The sequence below is a fragment of the Nelumbo lutea genome, chromosome 6 (assembly GCF_056320005.1).
Source record: "Nelumbo lutea isolate HS-2025 chromosome 6, American lotus-T2T, whole genome shotgun sequence".
Lineage (NCBI taxonomy): Eukaryota > Viridiplantae > Streptophyta > Magnoliopsida > Proteales > Nelumbonaceae > Nelumbo > Nelumbo lutea.
In genome coordinates, this window is record NC_142689.1 from 1,552,887 (window position 1) to 1,574,781 (window position 21,895).

Below are 21,895 nucleotides of genomic sequence, written 5' to 3' on the forward strand. Positions count from 1 at the left end.
CTCTAATCTTGGGTATTCAGGATTTCCAAAATACACATAAAGGTGCTCTAATAAGATTCCAAGCATGAGAAATTTCAGATTTGTTGGGTTTTTTTTTTTTTTTTTTGACTTAAACGGTCAAGCATGGTTAAGGTCAGGTTGTATTTTGTATCATTGTTCCAGCTTCAAATGTTTAGAGATGAAATGGCATCACATGTCAGACTTGGAAAAAAAAACATAAATTTTTTGCTCATTTTTTTAAATAGAAATTGAACATTTGTCCATCTCAAACAAAATGCAAATAATTGAATGAATACTTATTAGTGTTACAGGACTTTTCTAACCACTTGTACTTATTTGTATTGGAGAGTTTTGTGAGTCACTCATTCCATAGTATTTATATTTGCGGAAATGATAATTGTAACTCTAACTTAATATAACCATATATTGGATAAGTACAAAGATAAATAAATAAATACTTATCCCATAACTGAACATTTTCCATGTTTACTAGGGCAATATTGGGGGGAAGAGAGGAAGGAAAGAGAAAAAAAGGAGAGAGAGACAGAGAGAGAGAGAGAGGTGTGTGGTGGTGGTGATAGTTCTATTTTCTATGGAAGGGTGCTCAATTGTCACCACTGGTTTAGCCGTTTAGGTTTTCACCAGAGGAAAGGGAAGTGAACAATGATATGGCTCAATTTTTAATTGCTCATTTTCAAATGGCACTTATTCTAGGCTTTTTTTTCCAAACATGAATAATAAGTGCTTATTTTCCATTTATTGTGTGGCCTCACTACTTAAATTAAGGCCATGTTTGGGAGTGCTTGTTGAATAAGTGCTTAAAAACAAGTGCTTATTCGAATAAGCATTTATTTGTATTTGGCACCCAACTTTTCAAGTGCTTATTTTTTAAAATAAACATTTATTTATATTGGGCCTTTGGTAGTCTTTTTCTCTAATAAGTACTTAAATAAGCATTTGTGACTATTTTGTCATTCGTTTTCTTTCAAATTTTCAAAATACTCTTTGAAAACACTTATTAAATTACTTTTATAAAAACACTTTTATGAAAGTAATTTTATGAAAGCACTTTAAAAGTGCTTTTGTAAAAGTGCTTTCGTAAAAGTGCTTTCATAAGAGTACTTTCATAAAAGTGCTTTCATAAAAGTACTTTTATAAAAGTGCTTTCGTAAAAGTGCTTTTGTAAAAGTGCTTTGCTAAAAATGCTTTCATAAAAGTATTTTATAAAAGTACTTTGGTTTGAAAGAAAAGGTAGGGAAAGAAAGGGAAAGGTAGGGAAACCATTACAAATCTTGTATAGGCTTCCCTACATTTCCCTTCCTTTCCCTATCTTTTCCTTCAAACCAAGCACAACCTTAGTGTAGAGCCAAAGTTGTGAATCATAGCCTTCAAGATAGGGCTATAACAATACAATCTTTGGTTTTATGTAACAAAATTAGGCCATGTTTGGGAGTGCTTAAAAATAAGTGCTTATTTGGGTCGGGACCACACCATTAAGCACTTATTGGTGTTTGGGAAATAAGCATGAAATAAGTGCTTATTTTAAAAATAAGGGCTTATTTTTATGCCCAATTTTCCATTTTTTTAAGTGCTTATACAATAAACACTTATTCAAAATTTTCTTCCAAAATTATCCCTAGTTGAATTTTATAAAAGTAATTATGTAAAAGTACTTTAGTGTTTTATTAAAGTGCTTCCATAAAGTACTTTCATAAGAGTGCTTTTGTAAAACACTTTTACAAAAGTACTTTCATGAAAACACTTTTGTGAAAGTACTTTTATTAAAGTAGACAAGTGTTTTCATAAAAGTGTTTTTATAAAAGTAATTTAATAAAAGTACTTTCATAAGGGTATGTTTTGAAAATTTGAAAGAAAATGAAGGACAAAATAATCACAAATATTTATTTAAGTGTTTATTGGAGAAAAATACTACCAAATGCCCAATATAAAATAATTGTTTATTTTAAAGTTGGATGCCAAATGCAAATAAGAGGTTATTGGAATAAGCACTTGTTTTTAAGCACTTACTTTTAATAGAAGCACTCCCGAACATGGCCTTAATTTGATTGATAGGGAGCACTTGGTAGTACTCTTTGAGTTGGGATCACATGCCAACAAAAGAGATTCCAATACCCTACTAACTTGATTTGACACCGCACATCTCACTATGAAATTGGGGCCCACCATAAAAGTTTGATCCATCGTGTATGAGATGTGTGGTGTCAGATAATGTTGGTAGGGTGTTGGAACATATTTTGTTGGTAGGTGATCCGGACTCATACTCTTTACCATTTGTGAAATTGAATTGAGCATTAGGCTATGTTTGGTTGCAATTTGAATTTATTTGCATTGGTGCAAGACCATGGTAGTGCAAAATGATTGGTGCAAATTGTGATTTGCTTATAGTTCAAAATTTACCTTATTTTGTTTGATTGCAATATGAACAAAGTAAAATAAGACTTGAAGTAGAATAAAGTAAAACTCAAAACAAAACTAAATCAGAATTTGCATTCTTTTCATTTGCACTCCCATGCATTTGTACTAATGCAAATAAAATTGCATTGCAACCAAACACAACCTTAATGGAATAGTTTGGGTTATGTATATATATTTAGGGAGAATGACGGTTCAGCTCAGGGTCAGAAATTTTAGGCCAAAAGTACAGTTGGGGTAGGTGCCAGCTCGTAATTGATGCCAATTCACGGATGGGCATTGGTGTATAAAGTAGGGGTATTTGACATTTTGAATGTTTATAGGTCCTCAGTGGAATTCATAAATCTGCAATGGGCCTGTCCGTAATTTCCATTTTGGTGGGTGCCAAATCCAACCAAAGATAAATGTCCTACTCAAATTAAATATTTTTATAAATAGTGATGAGCAATGTCGTCTCCACAAGGATTGGGTGGATTTATTTCCAAGAGAAAAAAAAATAGAGGGGTTGTTATAAAAGCAAGGAAAATAAAATAAAATAAAACAAAATAAAGCAATGATTAAATCGATGGGAGATAGCTTCTGGTTGAAGGGACAAGTTCAACCTTGATTCTTATCATTGACCATCGATGCAAGGATAAATTCATATGTTTATGAATAAATTAGTTATAGCCATTAACAAGATCTAACAGCCAACCTCAACTCGTATTATTCGGCAACCCAAACATACTCTTTGATTGCTTCTCTTATTAATAGACAATCCTAAACAAGCTCTTAAGATTTAATCTATTAATAGCATTAAGAGGGGAGAGACCCAATTCTGGTCAATGATCTCACAAGCTTGGACCGTTTTAACCATATCATATATCTTCCTAACATAAATCAAAAACTTGTCCATACCATGATTAAACCTACCAATCATATACGAAATTGGAGGTTCAATCGGCCATAGATTATTTTCATTGACTGAGCAAGGGATCCTTGCTTAATCAATAAAAGTAATCCCCATAGGAAATCGCAGAAAACATATGAATACCCATAAACAATGAACTGAAATAAAAATCAATTAGATCTCACAATGTTTATAGAATCAAAACTTCTTTGACTTTTCAACCAGAAAATAAAAGCTTACACACACTTCATGTGGAAATCGCAACTTCCAGATGAGAGGGGGTGAATTCTACTTCTTCCTCCTTGGTTGCTCACTTCGAAGGTTGAAGCTCTCTTGGATAATTTTTTATGCCCCTTGGGTGCTCGTCCGCCCCCTTTATATAGACTTAGGAAGGAGCTGTCTCCTGCTCCTCTTAGGAGTTCTTTCTCCATTGGGAGTTCAGTTCTCTAATAGATAATGCCTATATTAGATCTAATATACTCCTATCTCTTAACTGGTAATTTTAATCTCTCTTATCTTTCTAGAAATACAATAGAAAATTGAATATGATAGGACTCTTTGATGATTCTTATTCTTGCATGCTAAATTCGTATTGGATTTCCGCAACGATTTGGGCCGCTGCAAGGCTTCTCTGTGAACTCGATTTCTGCTGTGAACTGGACTTCTCTATGAGTTGCTTAGACTTCGGGCCCGATTTTGACCTTGATGCAGTCTGAATTTATCAAAACACATGAAAGTTGTAGAGGTTTTCCTTATCTTTCTAGTGCATCTTGAACCATCTCAATCGGAGTTTGGATGGGAGAGTTATGCCCAAATTACCACATGGCACCGAAATTATGCAAAATTACCCGATTAGCCTTGTTTTTCACCTAACGCATTCTTTCATGCCCTAAATCGAAATACAAGAATAGTGAGTCCAATTAAGCACTAAATAAGTATAAAAGACTGAATATTAAGAAATAAAAATTATGATAATTTTCATTCTCATCACATTTATATTTATTTATGGGTAAATCTTTGAAACCTACATTGAAGTTTTGGAGTGTTGATAAAACCTCCTATAAAGTTTGGTAATTGAAAACACCACCCCTGAACTTTATGATACAGTTGCAAATAGATCCCCTCTCTTAGAACCCTCTAAAAAGAGGCATAAAATGTCCAAAATACCAATGCATTTACTATTGAGGTTGGTTTCTATAGAAAAAAACAATACAAATCTATACTACTTTAAAAAGCATGAATGGCCTCAAGAATATTCTGGAATCTTCTAAGGACAAAGTTTACCCCTCTATATTTAAATTTATTAATAAAAAAATGAGGGCAAATAGGGTAATTGGTTCTTGATATTAAATGAGTTGAAAAGAGGTAATTTTAAGATATTCAATTCATTCAATTCTCTCTCATTAAATCCAACATTTAAGTTATTAATTTGCATTCAATTTCATTGAATCATATATTTAAGTCATTTTTGTTTCTTCTTGTCATTAAGTTCTATTAATTAAATCCATACTTAATAAATCAACAATTCCAATAACATAGAAGCTTATACTTTTAAAATCTACCTAACAAAAATAGTGTTTTCATCTAGGTGGTGGTAAGAAATTAAATCAGTTTGGGTCAAATGGGTTAATCAATGTTGCCACGACTAAATAATAAAATTAAAAAATAGATAAAATAAAAATTAAAAATTAAAAAAAATGGGAACATTTTTAACATACATATTAAGCAATAATAAGTATGATAAATAAGAAATGATTTTATTAATGATGGAAATTGATGTAAAATTTGAAATCAATTGGAAATAAAAATATTTTCCTATTCTCTCTCATTAAATTATATATTTAAGAAATATTTTTCTCATCATTAAATTATTGTAATTAAATCCATAATATTAATTTTAATATTATAAAAATAAATATTTTGAAAAGTAAATTGAAAACAAAACCATTTTCTTCCCTCCTAGTGGTGGGCAAGCAATTCGACCATTTGGGGTCAAATGGATTAATAAATAATGCCATAATTAAATAATAAAAAATTAAAATAAATAACTATAAAATGTAAGTAGTAATTTTATTAATGATAAAAATGGAATTCCAAATTAAAAATCTTTCTAGAAATTAAATGATGTGATAGTAAAATAATAAAATTTTTAATAATAGAAAATACAACGAATCACAAAACTAAAAAAAGATAGACAAAATTTTGGGCACATATCTAATGTTATATATTTATAAAAAATAAAATATTGGGTATATCTCTAATATTGCACATTCATTATATTAAACAAAAATAAGTTTTATACATAAGAAATAATTTTATTAATGATGAAAATGTAATACAAAATTTAATGTCAACCTAGAAATCAGACAAATTTTATTTTTAGATGGTGGATTAGTGGTTTGAGTTAAATGATACCATAGACAAACAAAAATTAAGTGTAAAAAGTAAAAAATATTTTATATAATGTAAATGAAATATATAATTTAAAGGGAAAATTATTGTCAAAGTCGGTTGTACATTTAAAATTAGGTTGCAGGTTGGTATAGAAACCAACAAAACTTTGACAACTGGCTTTACATTTCAAATTATAAAAACCTCCGCCATGTCATCGAAGGCTTATGTGGCTATTGTCAACATGGGACTTTTAGTCTATGTTGGACACAACAAAAAACCTATATCGAAAATAGGTTTTCATTCTCTCCCACTCCCTTTGTCTCTCGATCTCCCTCCCTTGTCTCTCACTCTCATAGCCATCTCTCAATCTCCCACTCTCTTAGATTCGGTCTGTAGCCAAATCAAAACCCCTCTCTCTCTATTGTTCTCCCTTAATCTTTTTCAATCTTCTCCCTCACTCTCCCTCTCAGTCAATATTTCCTTTTCCCTCAATCTCTATCGTTCTCCAGTTGATGTAAATTTCATAGCCAAGAGCTTCTTGTGAATTTTTATCAAAATGGTGTAATAATTTTTGAAACATACCAAGTTGGTCTCATGTTCTTTTATACAATCTGATTAATACCATATAAGTGTGTAAGAAAATAAAACAAATGAGAGAGGGAGTGGGAGAGAAAATGAAGGAGAATGATATCAATTAAGGGTGAAGGAGAGATCGACTATGAAAGAGAATGAGAGAGATTGAGGGAGAACGATAGGTAGAGAGAGGGAATGAGATAAGTTGATATAGAGAATGTAGATACAAAAAAACAATTTTTATTATTTTCAAATCAAATAGTCGTTGAGCAGATAAAGATGATTATGAGTGAGATGGTGTGAAGGGGGGAGGGGAGAGAGAGAGATAGAGTAAAAACCCTTTTTTTATATATTTTCCAATCACCCAACATTAAAGGGCAATTTCAATATAAGCTTTTTTGTTGTGTCCAACATGGATTAAGAGTTCCATGTTGGCAATAGCCACATAAGCGTCCAATGACATGGTGAGGGTTTTTATAATTTGAAATCTAGAGTCGGTTGTCAAAGTTATGTTGGTTTATGGACCAACTTGTAGCCTAATTTTAAATGTACAACATTGACTATAATTTTCCCTAGTTTGAAACTAATCCAAAAGCAATACTATTTTCTTATCTAGATGGTGGGCCAATGATCCAACTTTTCCAAAAAAACCTATGGTGTCATAATTGAATAACAAATATTTAAGTTTATTTTTAATCATATTGTTACTTTTGTTAATTTTCAATTTCTATCTTAACTATGATATATCTAAAATTTAAGTAATTAATATGAAAAAAATTTTTGCACGTGCAACGCATGTGCTTAATTACTAGTTAACTTTATAAGAACGACAAAAGAGATTCTAAAGGAAAAGAAAGAGAATTTAAAGTTGAAGCTTTCCTTTGAGCAATTGATATGATCATATGACGGGCAAATTTGGAAAATAAATCAACTTCATAAAAAGAGATTGAAAGGGTTTAGGGTAAGGATTCATATGTATAGAAGACTTGGAAAATAAACATATTGGTCAAAGTAACTATATGGATATTTTTGACATTTTTTATGCCTCTTTTTAGAGGATTCTAATAGAGGGGGTCTACTTTTAACTATGTCTAAAAATTTAGGGGTGGTTTCAACAATTTATGCTTTTATTTATAAAATATAAAAATATATTAAAATTTTGAACTTTCAAGCTAAACTTGATTTTGTAAAGTATTTAATTGAATCAAATTAAAATAAAAAAAATAGAATTTGAATCAAGCTTTAATTTGAATATAGAAGTATGTTAGTGGAACAACGAATAAAAGGCTGTGGAATTTTTATTATATGAATTGATTATCAAATGGAGTAAGATGTTTTCTTAATTGTTATTGCAATATTGAATTTGTCATCTATCCCTTCAGCTTTTCATTATTTTTTATATTGTTGAATTGTTAAATTTTGTAATGGAAATAAAAAAAAGAAAAAATAAAATAATACGGGTCAGACCGGCCCGACCCAAGGCCTACGAGCCCCATGCCCGGGCTTGTGTAGTTGTGAAAATGTAACATTCGGCTAATCCGAATTAGCCCAAGGTCGGGACGAGTTGGTTCGATTGCACCGGTCTTTCTTTTTCCTACCCGAATTCAGAAACCAATCTTCCGTAATTTCGTCAACAACTATGGATGACTTGGAGTCCATCAGTCTATATAAGAATATAAGATCCATCTCTGTTATTCGTTCTGTTCTTTCTCTCATCCGCGAACGAGGATCACAGTCTCTCCCTCTACTCTGAATCCACCCCTAAATAGCAAAAAACAAAATTTTCGATCAATCAAAAACCCTAATTTCCAAAAACCCAAAGAATTCTCGATCGATAACCTCCCTCGTTCCGTCGTGGTAAGTCTCATCCAATCGCTTACACCATTCAATCTGGTTCTTTTTTCTCCGAAATCAACCTCTCAATTGCCACCCGTCTCTGTCGTTTCTCATTGTCTCTCAATTAATTCTTGCAAATTACGATCGAATGAGCATTAACTGAATAAAATCAATTTCCTTATTTGTTTTTCCGGAGATTAATTTGATAAAGAGGACAAACTAACCTCTGTAAATCTAAAATATCCACGCTCTTAACTCTTAAGGGAATAAGGGTTTAAGGGGTCAGATTCTAGGCTTTTAGATTGCTCGAACCGCCATGGACGACCTTGAAAAGGCTATACTGATCAGCTTCGATGAGTCCGGTACAATAGATCCGGTTCTAAAATCCCAAGCTGCTGCTTACTGTAGCCAGGTGAAAGGGGTCCCGTCGATCTGTCGTGTTTGTATAAAACGCCTGTGTTACACTAGTTTTGTTCAGGTGAGGTTCTGGTGCTTGCAGGCTCTTCATGAGGCTCTGCGTCTCCGGTACTCGTCGATGAGTCCGGGCGAGAAAGCTTTCATTAGGAAGTCCTTGTTTTCGGTTGCTTGTTTTGGGGGTTTAGATGATAAGAACTCGGCTAGGGTTTTAGAGGGTCCAGCATTCGTGAAGAACAAGTTGGCTCAGGTTTTGGTGACTCTTATTTGCCTGGAGTATCCGTTGGTTTGGTCGTCTGTGTTTATTGATTTTGTCCTGAAGTTGAGTAAGGGTGCGCCCGTCATTGATATGTTTTGCCGGGTTTTGAATACACTGGATGATGAGTTGATCAGCTTGGATTATCCGCGTAGTGCCGAGGAAGTGGCTGTGGCTGGGAGGGTCAAGGATGCAATGAGGCAACAATGCGTTCCCCATATTGTTCGGGCTTGGTACGACATTGTATTGTTGTACCGGAATTCTGACACAGAGCTATGCATTAGTGTGTTGGATTGTATGAGGAGATACGTATCTTGGATTGATATAGGATTGATTGCTAACGACGCTTTTGTTCCATTGTTGTTTGAACTCATCTTGGTTGAGGGGCTACCGAAACAGATCAGGGTTGCTGCTGCTGGTTGTGTTCTGGCAGTAATTTCGAAACGGATGGACCCGCAGGCTAAGCTATCACTTTTGCGGAGCCTTCAAATTAATCGGATTTTTAGTTTGGTGGCTGAGAATGTGGATTCAGAATTGGTTTCAAAGTTGGCAGATTTGCTTACGGGCTATGCGGCTGAGGCCTTGGATTGTTTCAAGCGTCTAGATTCGGAAGATGTCAGGAGGGTATCCATGGAGCTTTTGGATGAAGTGTTGCCCACTGTCTTCTTTATCATGCGGAACTGTGAATTAGATACAACATTCAGTACCGTTCAGTTTCTTTCCGGCTATGTTGCCTCCATGAAGAATCTTTCACCACTTAGGGAGAACCAAGTGCTTCCTGTGGGTCAGATATTGGAGATCATACGTACACAGATATGCTATGATCGTGCATACCGAGATAACCTTGATACGCTGGATAAGATTGGGATAGAAGAAGAAGATCGGATGATGGAGCATCGCAAAGATTTTTTTGTGTTGCTTCGAAGTGTGGGCCGTGTTGCACCCGATGTTACTCAGATGTTTATTAGGAATTCGTTGGCTAGTGCCTTAATATCTACCTCAGAGGGGAATGTTGAAGAGGTAGAGGCTGCACTTTCTCTTTTCTATGCCCTTGGAGAGTCTATAAGTGATGAGGGTATACGATCTGGAAGTGGACTCTTGAAGGAATTGATGCCAATGCTCTTATCTGCAAGGTTCTCTTGCTATTATAATCGTCTCGTTGCACTTGTATACTTGGAGACTATAACCAGATATGTCAAGTTTTTTCAGGAGAACACCGAGTACATACCAGCAGTGCTGGCTGCTTTTCTTGATGAAAGGGGTATACACCACCCAAATCTCAATGTGAGAAGAAGGGCAAGTTATTTCTTCATGAGAGTTGTAAAACTGCTGAAGGCAAAACTTATACCTTTCATAGAGACAATTTTGCAGGTACCCAGGGTCTCACCCCTCTCATTCTCTCTCAAATGTTTCTCTAATCTCTAGCTCTTAGCATTTATAACACTAATCCTTCTAGTTACTGTCTAGCATCTACAATTCCGCATTTTAAGTTATCAAGCATTTATTTTCAGTTTCTTCTTCATTTTTTATGTTAACTGGTTGCCAGAGCCTGCAAGACACTGTGGCTCAATTTACGCGTTTAGATTGGTCATTGAAAGAACTGAAGTTCTCAGGATCTGAAGATGGAAGTCACATATTTGAGGTATGATTCTGTTTTCTTGTGGTGTATAAGCTACTTCATAAGTTCATATATCCAAATTGTGGAGTGTGAAAGAATTTTTAGCTGAAGGATGAGGTGCATTATTTCCTGAGCTAACAGGATTCAGTTTGTGTCAACATTTTGCAGGCAATTGGACTATTAATTGGGATGGAAGACGTACCATCAGAAAAACAATCTGAATACCTGACCTCATTATTGACTCCTCTTTGTCAACAGGTTACAGTGCAATTGTGTAATTTGTGTCTGTTGACTACGAGGAATATAGGAGCTTTTCTTTTCCTTTTTCTTCATTATCCATTTCCGTAATGCATGGAGTTGTTTGGACTCTGCATATTAACCAATATGTAATTGAAGGGTCTGGAATATTTTATGTCAAACCAGGTTGAAATGCTGCTTTTGGATGCCAAAGTACAAAACATAGAGGACTGTTCCAATAAAATTGCTAAAATCCAGCAAATAGTTATGGCAATTAATGCACTTAGCAAGGTTACACTCCATCCTTCCATTTAATTTGGTATTTGTAGGGTCTACTTTGCACATAATACTTTTAGCTAAGGATGTCTGTATAATATGAATTTAATGAAATACTTTACCTTACAGTTTCAAAAAAAAAAAGTATATATGTACTTTGTATATTGGGAACTGAATGCCTGTCTCATCTAGGTTTGTTCTTGAAATTCTGAGGATTTCTTTCCCTCCAAATATTTCATAGGATGGTGGCTGGAATGCTGCTCCAGATCACTTTTCCCCTTTTGGTTAACTCTATAATACTCAGCTCTGCAACAATGCTTCTAATGTAGCTGGAAAGCATCCTTTCACCCTGAAAAAACCTGTAAACTCAATCCATAATGATCTGGCCACCTTGCAACGTATGAACAGGTGGTTAGCTGATTCCGCTGCTACCCCATACATCACACACTGATCGTTTTCTATCTGAAACCTTTTCTATTTAGGCTGCCTCTAGTCAGGCACTTTCCCAGGGCTGCTGTCCATTTGAGGAAAGAAACCTTGGGAGGGATGTGAGAGATCCATACTCTGTAGTCTGTAGCTTGAGAAAATCATTGTCTGCAATATGATCAATCCTCCTGAAAAAGGATCTTCAGGAAAGGACCCCCAAATTATCCCAAACCCAGACTCTGTTGTTTTGAAACTCTAAAGTAAAGTATTCATTCATAAACCCAGATTTTGTTATTATTTCTGCATGTTTTGGGCATTTCATTGTTTAGTGGCCTCATCATGTCTGTCAAACCTTCTATTTTCCAGTTCAAATTTCTTCTCAGACCTGGATTCCAAATTACCTTCTATTTTCCAGTTCAAATTTCTTGCTAAAATGAGGATGCCTTGTCATCAAGGGTCAAAGTATCAATATGATACATATCCTTATTGGTGGACTTGGATATGCTTGGATATGCCAATACACACATGGTTGGGGGGTTTTAAAACTTTTGGATGATTGAAGGCATAAAAAATAAAGATCATCAGTCTTATTGTCATGCACTGATACCATTCGATATATACCAATATTTTGATCCTTACTTGTCATAGGAGCCTTTAAGTGTCTTTTAAGCTGCTATATGTTCATGAAGTAGAGACCATTAAATGGGCCCCAAAATAAAGATTTCCTACTCCAATCAGATATTAGTATGATTAACCTAAAATATGCTAAGTTGTAATATAATTGTAATTATCAAAAATTTATTATTTTCCTTTTATATTTTATATTGATTAAAAATGCTTGTTTTCCTTCTTCAAATGGGTGTGTGAAATTCCCCATGCCATTTTTATTTCTCCATGCCATGTAAATAATAGAGAAGTTTCATTGACATGCCTAAATCTTATGATAATTGTAACTTGGATGCAACCCACTGGATCCTTCAATATCCCTTTTCTCCTTGCCTCTATCTATTGCTGCTGCGCCTCTCTTTATTTTTGCCCTTCCTGGATTGTTTTCAGATTTATTTCTTTCCTTGAAATCTTTAGATGTATAACTAGGTGCTAATTAGATAATCATATTGACCGGCTTTATTTTTGTTTTATTTAGGAAAGATTGTATTTGTGTTTTAATCGTTAAAGAATGGCTTGCACACATACCAATATTGTTGGAATTAAAAGAATTGGTGTGATTTTTTTTTCCTGCATGGATGCTAGCCATGTTTCTGCATGAGAAGCCCTCTATTGTGGAAACCATCTTAGGGATTTGTTGTATATGTTAGATATGAAAATATGGTTTATATTAATCACACTTATGTTTGTTATTTAGGGATTCAGTGAGCGTCTTGTAACTTCTAGTCGCCCTGCAATTGGTATAATGTTCAAACAGGTTGGTCTTAGAGATCTTTTTTACTATATATTTTTGTAGGCAGATGCTTTATCCATAATCAATGTGTACAAGTTCCTTCAAGGGTTTTTTGTATCATTATATTTTTTAGTTATTCCTTTTTCGAGAAAAAGTTAACCAGATTTCATTTAAACGTTAATTCATGGACTTTATATCAAAACAAAAAATAGTTCCTAGGCAATAATTAATGCAATGTAACATGTGAAAATGATTCATATGGCAACCACCCTTGTTAAATGCATGAATGGTGGAGAATGATTCGCACCTCTTGTCATCTATTATCAATCACGTTGATAAGATTGACCTTCATGTTTTTCTGGGTGGCTGGGTATGGCTGTAGTGCATTACTTATTTCCTACATCCTTTGTTAATGACTATTGGATCTTATCCTACTGTCCCTGCTTTTTTTCCCTCTCCTTTTTCCTTTTTTTTTTTAAATTTTAAACAGTAAGAAATATGAATCTATTAACATAATGTTAAAGTTCTTTAATTGCTCCTCCTTGTTCTAGACACTGGACATTCTCCTTCAGATTCTTGTAGTGTTTCCAAAGAATGAGCCTTTGCGGAGTAAGGTCAGTAATATACATGGTATTCCTCTATTCAGATATTGTATTGAAACAACACCACATCTAATTCTAGCGTTTTACACATGTAGGTTATATCATTTGTTCACCGCATGGTTGACACTTTAGGAGAATCTGTGTTTCCTTGCCTTCCTAAGGCATTGGAGCAATTGCTTGCTGAATGTGAGGTACAGTGAGAGTGCTTTACTTTTTTATCTGCTGAATTTCCACTATGGTAGGACTTATGACCAGATGAAAGCATCTAATTTGCATAATTAAGTTGAAGGTGCTGGATGAATGAAAATCAATCATCCTCCATTTCTTCATTTTCTTCTCCTCATGAATCTCCGTTTGTATTATGACCTTTATTAAGATTTGTAGCATGTTACCTATATTTCATGTTTAGTTGTATCAATCGACTCCTTTCCCCCCTTCTGGCAGGCTAGTTATATTAGCAAGGGCAGTGTGTTCCATCACTAAGTAGTAGTGGATATAGAGAAACCAATAGAAGTATATGTTATGTAAGAGGTTGTCGGTCCACCATCATTTTTTTAATCAGCAACATCAAATTAGAATTTGTTAATATGGAATGAGAAGAAACATTGGAAGCTTTCAAAAATTGGAAAAGGTTAAGTATAAAGGAACTGCAGGCTGACCAAACTTCACTTGCAAGAAAACTGGAAAATGGAGTTAGATCATTCGGGCATTGTCCAAACCAGGTCTGCTCTGTCTTCCTGTCCTTACAATCTTCTAGGCTGTTTTCTGATAAGGGAATCCACTTATCCACATAATGAGCACTTCATGCCGGATGCCAAGGTCCTAGTTTCTCTTATTTGGTGTCTGAGATTTCATGGACCACATCTCTAAGGTTGTGTTTGGTTTGAAGGAAAAGGTAGGAAAATGCATAGAAGGTTTATATGGATTTCCCTACTTTTCCCTTTCTTTCCTTAGGAGAGATTGGTTTACCTTTTGTGAGGTTTGAAGATCAATTGGCTGATTGTCTTACTAAAGGTGTCTCCAAATCAAAGCTTTACAACAATTTGAACAAGCTGGGCATGACAAATATCTATGCTCAGCTTGAGGGGGAGTGTTGAGAGTGTAAGGGCATTTATGTCCTTTCATATTTTTTTTTTGTATTTGGGTGCCTATTCAAGGGCCCATTTGTAATTTTCTTCAATATGTTAAGTAAAAGATTTTAGAGTGTGAATAGTAACACACCACAGCAAAAACCTCTTCTTCTTCTTATTTCTGAATACTTCAACTCTTTTGTTTCTAGTAGGAAATTGTATCGAATGATATCGTTTGATTATCAGATTTATTTTTATCCACTACCATCTAAGAGGACTCAGAAGTACATGTAAACTATTATGGGGAATGTGCCCTTCTGCAATAAAATTCGTATGGAGTGAAAGGAATGCATGAGATTTTGAGAGCAAAGCAAGCTCAGAGGATGTTAAGGAGATTGACAGGCACTTCCAAAAGCCGTTTTGAGAGGTCCTCCTGTGCAGTTCTTTTTTTTGATTCAGATACTCTTTTTTGTAAACGGCAATTTAAATCAAATCTAGCTTGTATATTCCCAATGTATGGCTCGTTGATGTACATTGCTGTATTTTTGTTCTTATATAAAAACTATCAGTTTAAAGTTTGAAGAGATTGTTTTGTTATGTATGCCTACATTTCTTTACAGACTAGAGAAAGAGCCATTTTGTTGATTTGAAATAGTAGAACAATAATACTTTTTATAACTTGGTTTGGCAATATATTTTTCTACAGATTACTTATAAGTTTCTTGTGCCTATGAAATCAACTATTTGGTTTTGATTCTGGAAACTTCATGATGTATTGCAGCCAAAAGAAATGGTAGGTTTTCTCATGTTAATCAATCAGCTTATTTGCAAATTCAATACCTTGGTGGGGGGCATACTGGAGGAAATATTTCCCACTATTGCAAGCAGGGTCCTTCATATTCTACCAAGGGATGCATTTCCTTCAGGACCTGGATGTAATACTGAGGTATGCTATTAAATTATATTTTTATGAATTGCAATTAAGTTATTCAGTAAGGCATAACTCCATAGAAGATATATTTTTTATAATAAAATAAAAATTCATTGGAAAAGAAAAAAATATATGGATAGAGAACTAAGAATGACCAAAGGTGGAGATGTACAAGTTACTCTCACCTCTCCCAACCAAAAGCCAATACTCCCTACCAAATGCACCACCTCCCAACATACTTTAACAAATCCATAGAAAAGTGAAAGCCCCCCTGTCCACCACATTCCACTCTCATCATCTGACAATAACACCAATAAGAATCACTGATCATTAGAGTGCAACGTATCTTTCTTAAGTTACTACTTACTAGATCTCTTATTCTTCATCATAGATTCTTCATTTAACACCTCTGAATCCCACTGCTGTTAGGTTTGAACATATCTCTGATAGTCTCCCCTTTTGAACAAAACACCACTCTCAATCTGCCTATAGGAATCTCAATGCATTCCTCCACCCTAGAGTCTACATCAACCTCAACTTCTTTCTTTCAGGTCATCATGTCTTACTGGCATCATCTCATTATATACACAGGGTTACAGAATTAGAAACCTGAGCTTCCAAGGCCTTAACCCAGTTTTACTCATCATGCTCTTCAACTTACAAGTTTCTCTTAACCTATGGAAGATAAATTCCAGCACCATCTACTGATCTACATAGTCTACATTCAAACTAATTTCTTTCTTCAACTACTCCAACCCCTCCAATTTGAGTAGAATTTTTTTTTTTCATTGAGAATGCTGATACCACAAGATTCATTACCTTTTTGCCAGATCTACTCTTTCTACTGAAAGATATATATATATATATAAACATTATACATACATTTATATACATATTACAATTTACAAAATGCCATTGTACATTCGTTGTCAAAGTCACAGCAGTCATCTCCAAGCCAACATACCTACGGACCATCCTTTCATCTCAATAATCTCCAACTTTACATCTTTCTGCCTCCTTATGTTACCTCTTTCCAAACTACTTAATGAACTCTGAAGATGTTGATTTAAGACTTTTTATCCTCTCCCCTTCTAATTTTAAAAAAGCACTTCTCTAGCTTGTTCCTCATCTCCTAAAAGAAGACCCATCCCTAATTTCTTTCCTACCTCTATTTCTGTATCAACTGCCTTCTTAAGATTCACATACTTAACTTTTACCAACCACAGCAGTAACCTTTATATTCCTCCTCCATGTCCTCCAACCCATACATTGTCAACAGTTGGTATAGCTCTAGACTTCACATCTCTTCTTCCTTTCCAACTGCACTTCACCTTAATTCCCAAATCCACACTATGCCCTGCACTTCTGACATTTAGTGGGGTTGTAGAGGGAAAATTGACCAAAATTTCTTGACAACTCCAATTGTTTCACATACCATAAAATTACTAATAGTTAATGGCGTTGCTGATTTTTCACTCTCTTTGTTGTTTAACATACCAAACTTTCTTGACAACTTCTCTTTAATAGATCCTTTCTTTGGGGAAAGGACGAAGAGAATGTGGTGCCATTTATTAAAGGTTAAACTTTACTTCTCTATGATCTCTCACCTATTCCAGAGGCCAGTTATTTGACACTAGAAGTTGGTCTGATATAATCTGCATTTGGAACAAAAATAGTAATGCTTTTCTATTTGCAAACTAAGATTTTCTGTATTGTTTTGTAGGAAATCCGTCAACTGCAGGAGCTTCAGAGATCATTGTACACATTTCTTCATGTAATGACTACTCATGACCTGTCTTCAATATTCCTTGCTCCAAAAAGCAGGGGCTACTTGGAGCAAATAATGCAGTTACTCTTGTACACCTCCTGCAATCACAAGGATATTCTTGTGAGAAAGGTGCTTATTATAGTTGTTACTCATTACAATTTGATTTCATGGTGTGTACATGGTTCTATTCATCTATTGAACTAAAACCTAACTTCTTCACTATCTCCACTACTCAGGCATGTGTGCAAATTTTTATTAGACTGATTAAAGACTGGTGTGCCAGACCTAATGTTGAAGAAAGGGTAAGCTTCTTTTTATGGTCTTTTTGTTTTGTTATTGCCCTTTCTTTTGGTTTCAAGCTAATCTGATGAGAATTTCTTAGGTACCTGGTTTCCAAAATTTTATAATTGAGACATTTGCAACGAACTGTTGCTTGTACAGCGTGCTTGACAAGTCTTTTGAGTTCCGTGATGCCAACACTGTAAGATCTTATGCTATATATTAGTCTACAACTTCTCTGTGTTTAGCTGAAAAATTGATACTTATTTTATCTCATAATGGCCCATGATTGATTTTTCATGATAAACTAAAATCATAAGATTTCTTCTGTATAACAGTAACATGTGTAGCTTTGATACAGACACAGACACATGTAGATGGGAGCAACATTTCCAATGTAGTGTCACAATGCATGCATATTTGACGGCATTGTCAATGTATACTGACTCTAAATGCTTATAAAAATACATATACTGACTCAAGATCTATCGAAAAACATATACAGACTGTAAAAGCAGAATCTAATCTCAATGTAGCTCGTTTCTTTCATGTTCTACCTTCTGTCTACTTCCATTTGAAACTTGCATTGCATGTTTCAACAGTGTAAGCATGCTTATATAAACAGAATTAAGAGAGAAAAACATTGGGAGTCATGTAATAAAATTAATCAAACTTCAAACACCCAGACGGCTCCAAATGATGATGCTATGGGTGGCTATATCATTTATCTATCTGGCTGAAACAGGAGAAGCCATCTAGACAGGCTCCGAATGGCCTTGTTTAGGGAATCTCTTTTCTAAATTCTAATATTAATTATTAAAAGGGAATCCTTTCTTTATATCGGCTTCCTTTTTGTATAGATCATTACAACATTTATGTTTTAGATATCTTTTACCAATAAAATTGTTTTGGATATCTTCTTGTTTATCAGGAAAAACAATCATGTGATTGATTGTTCATGGTGCTAGTTTTATGGATGATTTCTGCTGTGCATCTTAGAAGTAGTTATACATGAAGTCATTGCTTACGCAGAATGTTTCTCTATATTAATTTAGATATTGTTTCTTTTTCCTGATTCTGAGTGGCAGCTTGTTCTATTTGGAGAAATTGTGGTGGCGCAAAAGGTCATGTATGAAAAGTTTGGTGATAATTTTGTCATTCACTTCTTGTCCAAAGGTTTTCCGAGTGCACACTGCTCACAGGATTTGGCTGAGCAATACTGTAAAAAATTGCAGGTATACGAAACAGAAATATTCCGTGTATAATAGTAACATAATCTGTACTGATAAAAAAAAATAGTAACAGAATCAGTAGCTGCTTGCTTCATTTGTGTGGTGTGGACACCTTGTTCCCGAACTTGGGAATTACTTGCAGCTGCCTTGCTGTAAGTCTTGTTATCACAGGATCAAATAAACACTTTTTTGGGGGTAGTACAAAGTAGGTAACGTTAGTTCGGTGGTAGGCTGAGCCCACAAATCTAGCTATAGTCGAACTATTGTTCATTGAACGTTGTCAGAAATCCAACTTTGTATGTGGCATTGAAGAGTTTAAGAGGCCATTTTATGCTTTGTTCATTTACTAGGATGTCAGTTGATGGGCATGGTAAGAAATTGCCAACTGTCAACTGTCAAATAAATAGTTGGATCAATGAGCATAACCACCAATTACTTGTGTATGGGCATGTATATTCTCCTTGACCAGCTATTGCACTAGTTCGAGTTAGTTAACTACTAGAATGCAGTTGACTCAGGAAACAACCTGCATTGTAACCAGTTTAATATGGCTGAACAGATCCAACTTAGATATTATTTCCTTCTAATTTGCTGACCTATGTTCTTAAATTTCCATCACTTTGCCTACAGGATAGTGATATCAAGGCACTGAAATCATTCTATCAGTCACTCATTGAGAATTTGAGACAACAACAGAATGGAAGCCTTGTCTTCAGATAGCATTGTCGTGGTGTGTTTTCATTGGATTACAAAGTATTTGTTTGATACTCTGATTCTTGGATTCTTCAGAGGTGTCAGTACTTTTAGTTTTTAGTACAGAGGTTGGCAATACATCTTATTTATTAGTCTATGGTGTTTAATAACCTTTTTTTTTTCCTGGGGTTTTCTTTTGCCATTCTCATCTTGGAGGATATTGCAGGGTGTTATTACTTTCTATGTATATAGTTCATGCGGCCATCCTATGGACAGAGAGGTATGTCTAATTTCTTATTATCCCTGCCTGAAGTTGAGATGAATCATTAAACTGGCTTCTGCCTAGCCCGAGCTAGATTTTGATCAACCACCTAATGGTTGGCGTTTGTTTATTTTGACCAACAGGTGTAAATTTCCGGGAACATCTGAATAGGAAGAAATGGGGGGAACAACCCATTCAATGTATAGAAATATGATATAGTTGAGGTTCAGCAAGAAGGTCGTTTGCAGTTCATTTTGGCTTAGGAAATCATTTTTTCCCCTTCATATTTATAGTCTAGTTTGGGACTCTGATGCCTGAGTAATTTTTTGTTCAAGCAACCATTTAGGAGTTGGGTCTTCGTATGGGAGATGGAAAGATAAGAAAAAATGTCAATTTCTACGTTGCAGTTGTCGCATTCATGTTTTATATTATAATATAATTTCTTATTGGTTTTTACTGGGGGCTGAAACACAAAAAAAAGAAAAAAAAATGCTCAATGGGAGCAGCCAGATGTAAGCTCTCCAGGAGTTGTTTAATAGTTCTGTCAATGGGATGGTTTTACCCGACTGGTTGTTTCGAAATTCATGTTTGTTCCGAACTGATTATTGTGTTAATAATACACAAGGGTTTCTTTTATTTTTCTTGTATTTTTTTTATGTTATTTTATGTTTAGAAGGGTAGATTTCATAGACAATGTATAAGATAATTTTAGTTAAAAACACTTCGCATTTATTAACATATATAAATAATTTTTTGTTGTTTACTGTCATTTTTAACTTATTATGAAAAATCAGTTTTTAATTTGATATAGTATAACTGAATGATCTATTGGGTCAAAGCCGATTATCCCAATTATTGATCGAGATGGTTCTGGGTCTATCATTTTGTCCCGATTAATAATCTCAGTTTGGGACCGACATCCCGTCCCCACCCAGACCCAATCTATTGACAACCCTACTGCTTAGGATCCCGAGTGATCTGTCAGTCAAGATCTGCTCGAAACATGAGTATCATCACATGGAAATGTTCTTCAATGTATGATTTTTTATTCTAAAACCAAAAAGAATTGCCAATGTTCTGAAGCAATCCAAAAGGTTTTCTTTCCCTTTGATTGTACCCCCAAAAAAATCCATAATAAAGGGTTTAAATTTTGGAAGGTTTGGATTGAGAAAAAAAAACCGACACATAATTCATGTTGGGCCTTAGTCTTGTTATGGGCTTCAGTCCTAGGGTGAAATGTGTGGACATGGTTATATGTTTTTCTGGTATAAACCCTTTTTAGAAAAAAGGGTACGAATCGCATGATTTTGTTGTAGGCAGTTTATTAAGACCAAGCCAATCCAATATACAAACTCCGCATGCCCAAACCACGAATATATATATATATATATATTTCAGCAGTACGTTCGTGTATCTCTGTTCCACTGTGCATTTATATAGATCTCTTGTAGAAGTGGTGGTCTAAGTATAGCAAACGATAAAAAAAAATAAAAATAAAAGAAGCCATTAGCCAATCTTGGTTCCAGCTATCCGGGTGTTGGGAGTTGAGAGGGGTAGATTGGATTTCCACCTAAGTACCTAACCATTAGCATTTTTTTTCCTCACAAAGTGAATGCTTAGAAGTGTTTTGTTTTTCTAGAAGGGTCAATCAGAAGTGTTTTGTTTTTTTTTTCCGCTACTAAACTTATTTTAATTGATAGGTGAGGTAGGGTTGATCATTAATGCATGGTGTGATGCTGCCAAATTCCAATAGCGAATTGCTTCCTTTCAACCCTATTAACTTGTCACTAATTGGTGCTTCCTCAAAGTAATGAGCCGTGGCTGCTGGGTTGGTCATGGGTAGAGCGGCCTGGTGGTCTCTGAATTGACCACCCGGTTCATTCAAACAATAAAAATTAATGAAAAAGGGTCAATATCGTATGCACAAAATAGTAAATATATCTATGTACTTAATTAAGAGGAAGCTTGAAACGATTATTAAATGACAGAGCACAAAGGCACAAAGGCACAAAGATGATTATTTAACAATACTTTGACCAAGTCAACAATTTGGAAAGCCCAGTTATTTCATTTATCACAGTTGCCACAGGTACAGTAGTCCAAACAGTTGGAGTGTTGGATCCAATATCCAATCGGAGCCTAAAAACACTGATATTACCTGTTTCTTTATTTCTTTTCACAACTCAGAAGGGCCGCACCAACACATGCCCATGCCCTCGGTACTTCACTACCTCAAACTCAAAGTCAATCTCCATTCTCCAACATGGGGATATTACTTCATGGCAGGCGCCACCCTTCCAACTAAAT

General features: G+C 34.7%; 1 protein-coding gene across 2 annotated transcripts; it reads left to right on the forward strand.

Annotated features, from left to right (window-relative positions):
• The first annotated feature begins 7,982 nt into the window (after positions 1-7,982).
• On the forward strand, positions 7,983-20,224 carry LOC148846753 (exportin-T-like). Of its 2 annotated transcripts, none has more exons than XM_088948140.1 (15): positions 7,983-10,166; positions 10,342-10,437; positions 10,582-10,671; positions 10,837-10,941; positions 12,716-12,775; positions 13,303-13,365; positions 13,449-13,544; positions 15,205-15,369; positions 17,078-17,251; positions 17,359-17,424; positions 17,505-17,603; positions 18,490-18,636; positions 19,264-19,454; positions 19,553-19,606; positions 19,732-20,224. In XM_088948140.1, exons 1-13 carry the CDS (start codon positions 8,442-8,444, stop codon positions 19,351-19,353), a joined length of 2,976 nt encoding a protein of 991 aa, XP_088804266.1. In that variant the 5' UTR covers positions 7,983-8,441; the 3' UTR covers positions 19,354-19,454; positions 19,553-19,606; positions 19,732-20,224. The 2 variants fall into 2 exon arrangements, with proteins under 2 accessions (XP_088804266.1, XP_088804267.1); XM_088948141.1 differs by having other exon boundaries at positions 19,264-19,363.
• Positions 20,225-21,895: the final 1,671 nt, after the last annotated feature.